The sequence below is a fragment of the Thamnophis sirtalis genome, unplaced genomic scaffold, assembly GCF_051295495.1.
Source record: "Thamnophis sirtalis isolate CommonGarterSnake01/CBP01778 unplaced genomic scaffold, rThaSir2_p1.2 scaffold_12, whole genome shotgun sequence".
Lineage (NCBI taxonomy): Eukaryota > Metazoa > Chordata > Lepidosauria > Squamata > Natricidae > Thamnophis > Thamnophis sirtalis.
The window spans coordinates 35766563-35779575 of NW_028261392.1; the positions used below are offsets into that span (position 1 = coordinate 35766563).

Sequence of the window (13013 nt, forward strand, 5' to 3'; positions counted from 1 at the left end):
TACCTGCACATTGCTGTATAGTATGCCCAGCCCTCCCAATAATAATCCCTTCAAGAAAATGTATTCTAGAACTGTATATGGAGTTCTGCCACAAGACAATCCAGATATTTCAGTTAGAACTAAACACTACATCAAATAATGATGCACTAGAATCCCATTCCTTAGCTCTATACACTTTCTTTTTTTTCATTTTTAAAGGAAAATTGTGATAAATTTATCAGGGCACCCAACTTAATTGTGACCTTGATGACACACAAGGATGACATTTGACACTATTTAAAACATGTACTGTACAAGTCCACATATGAATTGAGCATGAAGGTCCATATTGTTAATGTGAAGACCTCTGTATATCTTATCTTTTGCTGATTATTCTGCATGCCATTGGCCCTTCTATCATTTTAGCAATTTTGTCAATCAAGAATAGAATGGAGGTATAGCTCTGCTATTCATATAGAGCATGTTGTGCAGAGTTTTGACCTAAGGGTCTGTAACTGTTTTTGTTGAATGACTTGTGCACTTCAGGCAGAAGCTGTATACTATTTTGTCGTGGGTGATATACCAGAATGCGCAAAGCACTTGCTCATACAGAAGATCTCAAGAAGTCTATGTCCAATCCATACCATATCTTTCAACGCTAGAGAAGAAGAAACAGTTGATTTCTTAAAGGATCTGAGTCAGCTAACCACTGGCAGGTATGAAGTAAATGGGATATCTAACATTGTCAGCTCCATAAATCCCAATTATAAGATGTACCTCTGTAGTTGCTTACACTGATGCTTTCTGGGTAGATTAAAGCACATTCTTCATGTTATTTTGGGATGATGTGAGCTATAGTCCAACATATCTCCATGGTGGAAAAAGCTGGAATGTAGAAATCCTGTAGCACTCATTTCTCCTATCTTAGTTGACTAATTGTCTAAGTCCAGCTATAAACCAGCTATAGTGTGATGACCCAGGGCGTGGCAAGAAAGCAACAGAGCCATAGAACAGGTCTAACTACGCTTTATTGCTCCAACTTTGCCTCAAGCATCCCCATGTTTACTACAAGTTCTGGAGCAAAGCTCTCATATGCACCTTCAACAGCCTCTGGCTGCGAGTAGTCCAGTAATCAAAGTGAGCAAAGCAGTAACCAGGGCCAGCAGTCCAGTAAACAAGGTTAGCAAAATAGTAACTAGAGCAAGAGGTTCAGTAAAGCAGGCTAACCAGGCAAGCCCCACAAGAATGAGCACATTAATCTCCAGGCATCAGCAAGTGCACACGAGGCTCCACAGATTCAATGCTTGTTCCCAACAAATTCCCCTCCCACTGGCATCTCCTTACATCTCAGTCCCCATTTTCCTCCTTAGCCAACAAAGCTGCCCCCTCAATTTCTGTCGGCTCAGCTTCCAGCTCGTCTTCCCCCACAGATTCAGGATCCGATAGGGGCATGACACTTAGATAAAAAATAATTATGGCAAGGAATGGCTTGGTAGTCATTTCCAAAAGTCAACAATGGTGAAGGCTGAACCTTTAGTTAGCTTTTTACTGAAGCAATAACTAAATATTTTTGAATAATCAAAAGGTTTATATAGGCCTGGTGTTCTAAGGGCATATGAATATAACTCTGGAAACTGTACTATAAAAAAACTAGAAAGACATATTTTTAAATAATTATTAACAATAAATACATACTGTATTTTTCAGAGAATAAGATGCACTCCCCCCCCAAAAAAAAGAATGAAAATCTGGGTGCGTCTTATACACTGAATATAGCATTTTTGGCCTCCCAGAACCCCACCCTGCACATCCTGTTTTTTTTTTGTTTTGTTTTTTTACAAAAATTGACATGCAGAGGATTTGGGAGGCCTGCAGAGTGCTCCTGGGGGCTGGGGAGAGTAAAAATGAGCAAAAAACGGGCCTGTTTTTCACAAAAACAGGTGTTTTGCCCTCCCCAGCCCCCAGGAGCAGTCTACAGGTCTCCCAAACCCTCTGCACACCCCATTTTTCCAAAAAACAAGCCCATTTTTCACCTCCCCAACCCCCCATGCATCGCAGTTTTCCCCTCCCCTGCCCCCAGGAGCACTTTGCAGGCTTCCCAAACTCTCTGCATGCCCCATTTTTCACAACAAATGGGGCATGCAGAGGGTTTGGGAGGCCTGCACAGTGCTCCTGGGGGCCAGGGAGGGGAAAAACATTTTTTTAAATTTACCTCTTCAAAATCTTGGTGTGTCTTATACTCTTTTATAATCCAAAAAATATGGTATATAAGGGTTTAAAAACTCATACCTTATAAAGCTGTTTTGCAGGCTCCCTGTCAAGGGATCCCCAGGCCTGGCTTTAAACTCACTTCTTAAAAGATCTCTGGAAGGACAGTAGTGTTGGTGCTAATTAAAAAAAATGCTTGTAGCAGCTGACTGAATGTGTAGTTCTACAGATGGAAAGTTTATGTCAATGAACAAGCCATAGTCCTTTTAAAAAAATCAGAAATTGTATGTTAAATACTGTGACAAATGCCCTGATTAAAGTGCACATAATAAAAAAATGAATATTGCAGAAAATATTGAGTGATGTAACTTGATTTCTTGAAAGATGTTTCAGAACAGATTTTTTTAAACTAGCTGATAAAGTCACAAGGGTATCATATTGCCCATGTCTGTTTACCAGCTGCTTTGGAATTCAAATTACGTTTTTATCTTCCCAAGGAGCTTAAATTGGCGTAGATTGCTCTCCATCCCCTCAATTATAAAAACTATGTGAGGTAGGCAATACGGGAGAAAGAAAAATCCAAGGTCATCCAGAATGACTACAGCAGCAACAGTATTGTTTCATTTATAATACTTTTCCTCCTAAAGGAGGTTACACTATGATTACAGATATATATTACAAATTAATATTGTTTACACTTCAGGTTCCATGCATTTGCTGAGAGGACAGATGAAGTGCTTGTGATGGGCCCTTCACTCAGTAAGAATCAGAAAGCTACCCTAAATTCAAGAAGGCTGAAAGGAAGACTCCCTTTAGGTAAAAGTAAACAAAATCAATGCTACCCATTGACCTTAAAATCTTCAAATGCACATTTTTATCCAAGATTGCATATCAAATGTAGAAGAATAACACAACAAACCACTACAGAAAGAAAATGCCAGGGTCATAGTTGTTTAACAAGAGAAGCTTATCATGCTAGATTAGATACGAGAGTGTTTGCACATTTGAACATGAAAAAACATACCAATGGCCTCTCATCTGTGGAATTCAACCTGTGCCATAACCATTAGGTGATCAAAGCAATTTAAAACTGATGTTGAAAAGTATGTGAAATAAAAGGCAAGGCTTAATATTAAGTAAGAGTCTCCTAGAATTATCACCAGGAGCTATGAAAACATAATTTGTCCCTCTTACAGCTTGCTCAAACTAATGCTAAAGCCGGTTCCACCACAAAACCACGAAGCCCTTATCCGCGCTGACATAAGTGCGGAGGCAAATCCGCGGCATCTGAAGCGCTAAGAAAAACACGACCCTACTGCCGTGACAACAGCGCGGCGACAGAAGGGCATTCTACATGCTTTGTTCTTTGCCTCTGTACCTCCAAAGGTAGCCCTCCTCCTCCAGCTGACAGCGGCAGCGGGCATGGGGCAAAGCAGGCTGCCCAGCAGCAGCAGCCCGCGGGAAGGGTCCAGCTCAGCCGCCCGCCCTGCCTCTTCCTTTGGGGGAGGCGCAGGCGGCGGCGGAGGATGTGGCAGTGGCGGCGACTGAGGCTGTCCCGGGGCCGGCGAAGCGGGCTTGCCCGGTGGAGGCAGGCCGCCCTCTTCTTCTTCAACAACATCTCCTTGGATGGGTGGCCGCCGCCGCCAGGCAAGCCCGCTTCGCCGGCCCCGGGAGAGCCTCAGCCACCGCCGCTGCCGCATCCTCTTCCGCCGCCGGCGCCTCCCCCGGAGGAAGAGGCAGGGCAGGCAGCGGCGGCGGCCCTGCTCGGGCCCCCCACGGGCTTCCTGCTGCCCCCCACGGCTGAGCTGCTACTGGGCAGCCCACTTTGCCCTGTGCCCGCTGTCGCTGTCAGCTGGAGGAGGAGGGCTACCTTTGGAGGTACAGAGGCAAAGAACGAAGCATGTAGAACGCCCTTCTTTTTTTTATTTTATTTTATTTTATATATATATATTTTATTATGTTTTCATTCTATACAATCACATATTCACTGTGCTTAATCAGGGCATATAACATTGAATATAGAAAATGCCCTCTACAATACAAACCCAGTATACCACCTTGACCCGCCATACACCCTCTTTCAACCCCCTCCAACTTTCATTCTTCCTTCTCACACACCCCTCTACGCCTACTTCCCCTCCCCTTCTTTTAACCTTGACCCTATCACACCCTCTCCATTCCCTCCCTCCCTTCTCCTCCTCCTCTCTCTCACCCTCTCCACCCTCCTTCTTCTTTCACTCGACTCTTTCCTTCGGTATCTATTACCTTCCAGTATATTCGGTTTGTTCTATTTTCGCACTAACATTGAAAAGCCACAGTATACAAATACAATCATGGAATTTAACACATATTGTATTTCCCCCCTCCCCCCTCCCCCTAAATCCCCACCTCCCTTCCCTCCCCCCGACTTCCCAAAGACCATACGTGGTATAACTTTTGAACAATCACAGTCTAAGATATCTCTACATTGAACTCAGCTTCTTACTGTTACCCAAATTTTAAACAATTTAAATTATTACTGATACTAAGCATAAGCTATCTGGAGTTTCTTAGTCCCATATTTACTTTTTATGTAATCAATCCATTTTTTCCAGTCTCGTTTATATCTCTCGTTTGAATGTTCTTTGAGATATGCAGAGATTTTGGCCATTTCGGCTAAGTTCATAACTTTCAAAGTCCATTCTTGAATTGTAGGTAAATCTTTCTTCTTCCAATACTGCGCCACCAAGAGTCTTGCTGCCGTTATTAAATACAGAACCAAGTTAGTCTCTGCTGCTGTAAAGTCAATACATATACCCAGTAAAAACAACTGGGGGGTAAATTTTATCCTTCTTTTAAAGATGTTTTGCAGGATCCACCATATTTTTATCCAAAATGCCTTGACATTACGACATGTCCACCATATATGAAAATATGTAGCATCACAAGAACCACATCTCCAACATTTAGGTTGAACATTTGGATACATAGAGGCAAGCTTTTTAGGATCTAGGTGCCATCTATAAAACATCTTATAAAAATTTTCTCTCAAGTTTTGTGCTTGTGTAAATTTCACATTTCTTACCCAGATTCTTTCCCATGTTTCAAGCATTATTGGTTCCTCGATATTCTGAGCCCATTTTATCATACAATCCTTAATCAGTTCCGTTTCAGAATCCATCTGTACTAATACATTATATATCCTCTTTATATGCATTGAGCTTTGATCTCTTATTTGTTTAAACAAGTTATCCTCAACTTTTACAAAGCCAATTTTTTGATCTATTTTCCACCTAGCCTGTAATTGACCATACTGAAACCACGTTTGAACTACCTTCTCTTCTTTAAGTACCTCTAAAGATTTTAGTTCCATCACCCCTCTTTCTGAGATAAGAAGTTGTCTATAGGTGGTTCTATCGTGTTTTTGTTCTACATTCATATTTTCAATTGCATGTCTAGGAATTGCCCACATGGGCACTTTATCATTTAATTTATGTTGATATTTTTTCCAAACCCTCAATAAAGCATTTCTTAAGATGTGATTTTTAAATTTCTTATCCGTTTTTTTGTTAAATAACAAGTAAGCATGCCAACCATATAACAAGTCATATCCCTCGATATTCAAAATTCTGTCATTAGTTAGATGAATCCAATCACTAATTGCAGATAATGCCACTGCGTCATAGTATAATTTTAAGTTAGGTAATTTCAATCCTCCTCTTTCACGTGCATCTTGCATTATTTTCATCTTTACCCTCGGCTTCTTTCCTGCCCACACAAATTTATTGATACCCTTCTGCCATTCTAAAAGATTCGCATCTCTTTTAAGTATTGGTAACATTTGAAAAAGAAATAAAAATTTTGGTAAAATGTTCATTTTTACTGCCGCTATTCTACCCAGCAAGGACAAATGCAGTTTTTCCCACCTTTTCAACTCCAACTGTGTACTATGCCAAAGTGATTCATAATTATACTTGTATAATTTCCCATTTGAGATTAAAATATTAACTCCAAGATATTTAACTTTTTTAACTACCTCACATCTTAGCGTCGCCCCCCGTTCTTCCTTCTGTTTGATAGTCATATTTATAGCTATTGTTTTGGTTTTTCCTAGATTTATTTTAAATCCCGAGACTTGACCATATTGATTGATCGTATTCAATAATACCCTACTAGTTTCCTGCGGTTGTTCCAATATTATAACCAGATCATCCGCAAATGCACGGACTCTATATTCTTGCTGTCTAATTTTAATCCCTTTTAGACCGCCTAGGCCCCGTATCTTATTCAACAGTATTTCCAAAGTTATAATAAACAATAATGGGGACAGAGGACAGCCTTGTCTTGTGCCTTTTTCAATTTGAAAGGAGTCTGTCAGACTTCCATTGACAATGATCTGGGCTGTTTGCTGCTGATATATTGCACCAATTGACCGTAAAAAACCATCTCCTATCTGCATTTTTTGCAATGTCTTCAGCAGGAATTGCCAATTAACTCGATCAAAGGCTTTCTCCGCATCCAGAAATATGAATGCGGCCGGAATTTGATTGTTCTTTCCTCGGTATGTATCAGTTGTTGAATTACCCCCATTAGCCTATTTGCTAATATTTTAGTAAAAATTTTATAATCTACATTGAGTAATGAAATAGGTCTGTAATTTTTTGGTTGGGTAAGGTCTTGGTCTTCTTTGGGTATCAACGATATGAACGCAGTCTTCCACGAAGGAGGCACTTTCCCTCCCGATTGAATTTTATTGAATAGTTCTCTGAGGGGTTCTACCATTTCTAACTGTAGATTTTTATAATAAACAGCTGTTAAACCATCTGTGCCTGGTGCTTTCCCTAACTTTAATTGTTTAATTGCCTGCAAAATTTCCCCAGAGGTTATAGGTTGATTCAGCTTATGCCTATGTTCTTCTCTAACTAGGGGGATTTTCTCTTTATCTAGGTATTTGTCTATATCTCCGTCCTTAATTTTATCCCCTTTATACAACTCTGTAAAAAATTCCCGAAATACCTTTTGAATCTCTTCCTGTTGAAACACTTCCTTCCCTCTGTAACACAATTTGGATACATTTCGAGCTTTCCTTTTTTTCCTAATCTGATAAGCCAACCACCTACCGGGTTTATTTGCATTGCAGAAAGTATTATGTTTAGCATATAATAAACTAGTAGCTACCTGGTCAGAGATCAGCATATCAAACTGAGATTTTAATATAGCAATTGTTTCCCTAATCTTTGTATCTCCTGGATTCAATGTTAATTCTGACTCTTTCCCTTTAATTTCCTCTTCCAATTCTTTTCGTTTTTGCCCTTGTTTGTGTCTATGTATTTTGTTTATATTCATTAATACTCCTCTCATATACGCTTTGCTTGCATCCCATACATATTCCAAAGATGTACCCTTGTTCATATTGAGAACAAAATATTCCGATAGCAATTTTTTACAATCATTAACATACTTTTCATATCTAAATAAGTTTTCATTCAACCTCCAGGACCTTCTTGGCTGGGCTACCCTTCCCAATTCCATCCAGACTGGATTATGGTCTGAAAGAACTCTCGCCATAATCTTTGTCTTCTTCACCCTGCAAAGTAAATCATTTGTAATTAGTATAAAATCAATCCTTGAAAGAGATTGATGTCTATTGGAAAAAAAGGTAAAGTCATGTTCTTCTGCATGCCTCTCGCGCCAAGCGTCTCGCAATTCAAAGTCGTCCAGCATGTCAAAAAAGGCTTTGGGTAACTTAGCTCGAAATTTGGTGTTCGGGCGAGCTGTCTTCTTATCTCTTTTGGTGTCGATCACGCCATTCCAGTCACCCAACAATATACAAGACTCAAAGTCCCACTGTACTAATTTAGCGTGAAGATTTCTATAAAATCCATCTTGTTGTTGATTAGGAGCATAAATTCCCAAAAGTAACGTCTTTTTCCCTTCTAAGATTAAATCTAATGCAATATATCTTCCAAAGGGATCTGCTTCAATTAGCTCAGCTTTAATGTCTTTTCTTAAATATACTACTATGCCATTTTTCTTTTCCATGGCTGAGGTCGCAAAATGTTGGCCCAGTTTGGGGTTAAACAAATATTTTTGATCGGTTGATTTGATATGAGTTTCTTGCAAGCAAATTATGTCATTCTTAAACTGTTTGAGATAATGAAATATTTTCTTTCTTTTCTGTGGAGAGTTCAGTCCGTTAACATTCCATGTCAAAATCTTAGTTGTCATTTTTGGTTGCCTGAAGCTTTTTTAGAGCCTCCCGCAAGGCCTGTCTCACCTTTGGTTTGGCTCCTCCCACAGCTTCTGAGCTTGTTGCAGTAGCTCCTTGATCAATGGCCAACGATTGTTGAGATTGTTGCATAGTAGCTTGTTTATCCGTTTGTCTGGTGGTCTTACGGTTGGATCTTTTTTCCTTGACTCCTTGCCCTTCCGGAAGAGGGAGATGATACATTTTATCTGATGGTTGTGTGGTTTGCTGTTTATCTTGTTCGTCTCGTGGTTTTTCACCATATCCTGAAGGTTCAGGGTATCCCATCTTCAGAATCCTATGATAGAAATCACGAGCTTTCCATACAGAGCTGAGACGATATCTTTGTTTGTCCATTGTAACTGTAATACCGAATGGGGCATCCCATCTGTACTGTATCTGACGCTTTCTGAGCTCTTCCACCAGAAAAGCATAATCTCTTCTGGCTCTTAGCATCTGAGGTGGTATTTCTTTCAAAACAATCAGGTCCTGTCCACCAATTTGAAGCTTAGTATTGTAAGACTCTTGTAGTATTATATTTCTAGATTCTCTTGTAACAAAGTATATTACCACGTCTCGGGGAAGTTGCCTTTGTTTTGCCGCCCATGAGTTAACACGAAAAATCCTGTCGATCTGCCAATCAAAATTGGATCCCGGTTTTCCCACCAGACGGTCAAAAGCTTCAGAAAACATTTGCTTTAAGTTCTCCTGCTTTTCTTCACGCAGCCCCCTCACTCTTAATGCAAGCTCCATCTGCTTATACTGTATCATAATAATTTGTTTTTCAGCATTGTCAATTTTTTGTTCCACCATTTCAGTTTTGGATATCAGGTTAGTTTTAGCTTCATTGAGAGTTTCTAAATTATCTTCCATTCCAGAAATATATTCTGTTATCACATTTACAATTCCCATCATATTATCATTCATTTTAGTGACCCTGGTATCGAATTTGTCATATAGAACTTCCATCTCACTCCTTATTTCATCTTTGAAATCTTTAATCATTTCTTGATTCTGTTCTCTGAATTCTTTAAACATTTCTAAGTTCTGTTCTCTGGATTCTTTGAACATTTCCAGAAAAAATTCTTTTGTTAGTACATCTCCACTAGGGGGCATAGATGGTGGGGGCTGCAACTTTGTACCAGGTATGGGAGACGTTTTCGGAGGTAATTTGACAGAGGTTGATTTGGATGCCATTATATTTTGGTTTTAATTATTTGTTCTAAATTACTAATCCACTGTGCTATGTGGAGAAAAAGAAATTCCTCCCCCCCCTTTTTTTCCTTCTTTTTTTTTTTTTTCAAGGGGTTTTACGGAGGATTTCAAAAGAGAAAGTCCGTTTGGAATGTTTGGAATGTCTCTTTATCAACAACAAAGCGTCTTGAAAACTTTAAGGGAGTAGCTCTAATTGAATTATAAGAAATTATTTCTTTGATTCTGTAGCAGGAAGCCGGAGATAACAAATGCAGAAGCTGTAAACGCCATTTTGAAAACAATTAAACAAAAGAGGTTTTTATAACATTGAAGCTGGTATTTCAGATAGAGAAAAGTTTTAAAGTTCACAAGTTGGTCTTTGCTCGTATTGATTTTTAATAGTCTCTTTTCTAAAGATTGTCCTAAGGGGGAGGGGTCCTGTCTAATGCTGTGAATAACAGCTGCGAAGTTCAGGTCGGAGTTGAATGACTCAGCTTTGGGTTGATCCTCCCCCTCCGTCCACAGCTCACAAAAAAAACAAACTGTGAACTTCAAAGAAGATTCTTACCAGCTGAGATTCCTCACTGCTTTTTTCTTGTCTGAAAAAAGAGTTATCTTGTTGATATTGAGCAGATAACGAACCTGAATTCTGGGGGCAGCTCTGTTAAGCTGCCGACCGGCGACAGGCCACTCCCCGGAAGTCTGTAGAACGCCCTTCTGTCACCGCGCTGTTGTTGCGGCGGTGATGACGCGCAGTGATGATGTCGTGGCTTTAGCAACGCGGTTTAATCACCGCTATTTTAACAAGTGCGGTTTTGTCGTGCCACGGCTAAAGCCATTGTATTAAACGCTGTTGAAAGAGTCTCAAAAAATTTCAAGGTCATATTCTTCTGTCTTCTAGCTGCAGTTTGACCAAGTCAGCTTCTCCGCTGAAACCAGAATTGACACACGCCCTAGTTATATTTGCATCTAAAATTATCTAGAATTACTGGCCAGTTACTTTTCTTCAACTGTTTACTCATGTATATTTGCAACCTACATTATTTTATGGTCATTTATTACCAAATGTGGGGAATATTGATAAGTATTATAAGCAAGGGTTGAACACACTATAAAAGTCCCCCTGTCTTCTGATTCTTTACCCATGTTCTTATATGATTAGAATTATGTAAGTAGAATTCATCTCATAACCTGGCCTTGAAAAGTCCCCTTAAGTAAAACAGGGATAGCTTGATGAGACTAAGAATGTCATGAAGTTAAGCAGGATATTTAATGGACAGATGAATCACTAGTACATTTCAGATCCAAGGAAGAATATCAAATTTTATTGAAAATTCTTGAACAGTGTAAAGCTATATTTTTTTCATAATATGAGAAACTTTGAAATGGTGCCAGTTAGCCAATTGGAGGGGATCAAAACCTCTTTCCTTCATTACATTTATTTTTTAAAAATGTTGTGAGGGAAGCTGACAAACTGCTCATTTCTACCTGTTCAGTTAAGAAAAAAAAAATACTAAAAACTGGAACTCCACAAGAAGTGTTCTTGTTAATGGGAAAATGGGTCACTCCAAACTCTATGGAATTCCAGCATTTCAAGTGGAAAGTTGAAGCAAGTTCTGATGCACCATAGTTGAACCAGAATAGAAAAAAAAACCCAGAATTGGCTCAGTTTCCTAACGTAGATGAGGTACAGGACCTGATGGAGCTAATATAGGAGTGATGCAAATGTTATCTGTGAAAATACCCTGAGAAAAACCACACAAGAGTCAAAAAGAGAGAACTGCAGAAAACACTGAGCGGGTTTCAGTTAATTCATTGTTGAAGACAAATGTCAGTGCATACCAAATGTTTGGATTTTTTTCTAAAGCTATAAAAATGAGAGTATAAGGAAGCAAATTAAGCAGTTGGTCCTTATTGAACAGGACAGACTCTGAATGCCTTGATGCAGTGTTCTTGCTATGGGCAAGTGGTAGGTACAGGTGGTCCTTGACTTAACAACAGTTCATTTAGTGACCATTCAAAGTTACAGCAGCACTGAAAAAAGTGACTTACGTTGAACTTTCACTCAACAGATACCAACTTGGCAGCATCTTCATAATCAAGTAATCAAAATTTAGATACTTTGCAACTAGTTCATATTTACTGTATGACCATTGCAGTGTCCCAAGGTCATGGGTACCCTTTTGAGGCCTTCTGACAAGCAAAGTCAATGGGGAAACCAGATTCACTTAACAATCAAGTTACTAACTTATCAACTCCAGTGAATCACTTACCAACTGTGGCAAGAAAGGTCATAAAATGGGGCAAAACTCACTTAACAAATGTCTCACTTTAGAACAGAAATTTTGGGCTCCATTCTGGTCGTAAGTCGAGGACTACCTATATTAGCCTTCATATTTTTAAGGACTGCTTTGCTCAGTGAATCCAGTAGCAGGAACTTTTCAGATTCAGGTGCCTGTATCTATAATGTGTGTGCACTCAGTAAATGGAATATGATGGTTTAAGCTCCTACTAATTCACATAAAATACAGGTAATCCCAGACTTATTACCATACCACAATTGAGCCCAAAATTGAGGCAGCCACAGTTGTAACTTGTGAAATGTAGAGATCCCTGTCTTGATGGAGCTACTGCTGTGTATATTTTAAAATCACCATGGGCTTGTTTTCATACTTATTGGTACTTTCCAAGAGAGAAATAAAAAAAAAATATTAGAAAAGATTGCAGCAAGTTATGATCCCTGCTGCTTCTGATGGGCATTTTATAAAATATAGATAGTGTCATTAAACAAGACAGAGCTAAAATGCTAAATAATAATGTAAAGGAACGTTTTTATAACTCGTATGGGGGGAAAAAGATGTTATTTCACTACGATTTTCAGTTATTTCAGCAAAACGCCCCCTATTTCCTGTGTTTTAGGGAAGAGTGAAATTAATTTTTCCTGAGAAAGTGATTGGGGAAGATCACCTGTTTCAAAATAGAGATCATTTGTATATTCTCTAAGTCTGTTTTAAGTGAATGTGTAGAAGTTTCCAGAAGGGGAAAGAATTGCTTGCCAAATTGTGTATGTTAATAAAAAAAAATATCTGAAGAGAACTAAGCAATTCCTGTTATGAACACTGTGATTTCACATAGATAATTTGCAAATGCCACTTATTTAACAACAGTCCAGGCAACCGCATTAAGATTGCATGTTCTTCAAACTTTTTTTCAGAAGAAGCAATCTGGAACTTCTGCAAACACAATATTTTTCTAAAATTCACCAGCAGCTCATTTTCTTTGAGCTGTCCAAGGGATCCTGAATAAAAATGACAGCTGCTTTAAAAATCCTACTAACTTTAAGAGGGGATCTACTTACAGAGTAGCATCTTTTTTTCAGGCTTCTGCATTGATGTTGTAGCTTCTC

At 39.1% G+C, this 13013-nt stretch overlaps 1 protein-coding gene across 2 annotated transcripts in view; it reads left to right on the top strand.

Annotated features, from left to right (window-relative positions):
* The window catches only part of VWA3B (von Willebrand factor A domain containing 3B), a 98930-nt gene that overhangs the window by 18516 nt on the left and 67401 nt on the right, over positions 1-13013 (top strand). For both annotated transcript variants that reach the window (XM_087726636.1, XM_087726637.1), the window contains exons 7-8: positions 526-695; positions 2891-3003. In XM_087726636.1, the coding sequence (XP_087582762.1) occupies positions 526-695; positions 2891-3003 (283 nt within the window). The remainder of the gene's footprint in view (positions 1-525; positions 696-2890; positions 3004-13013) is intronic.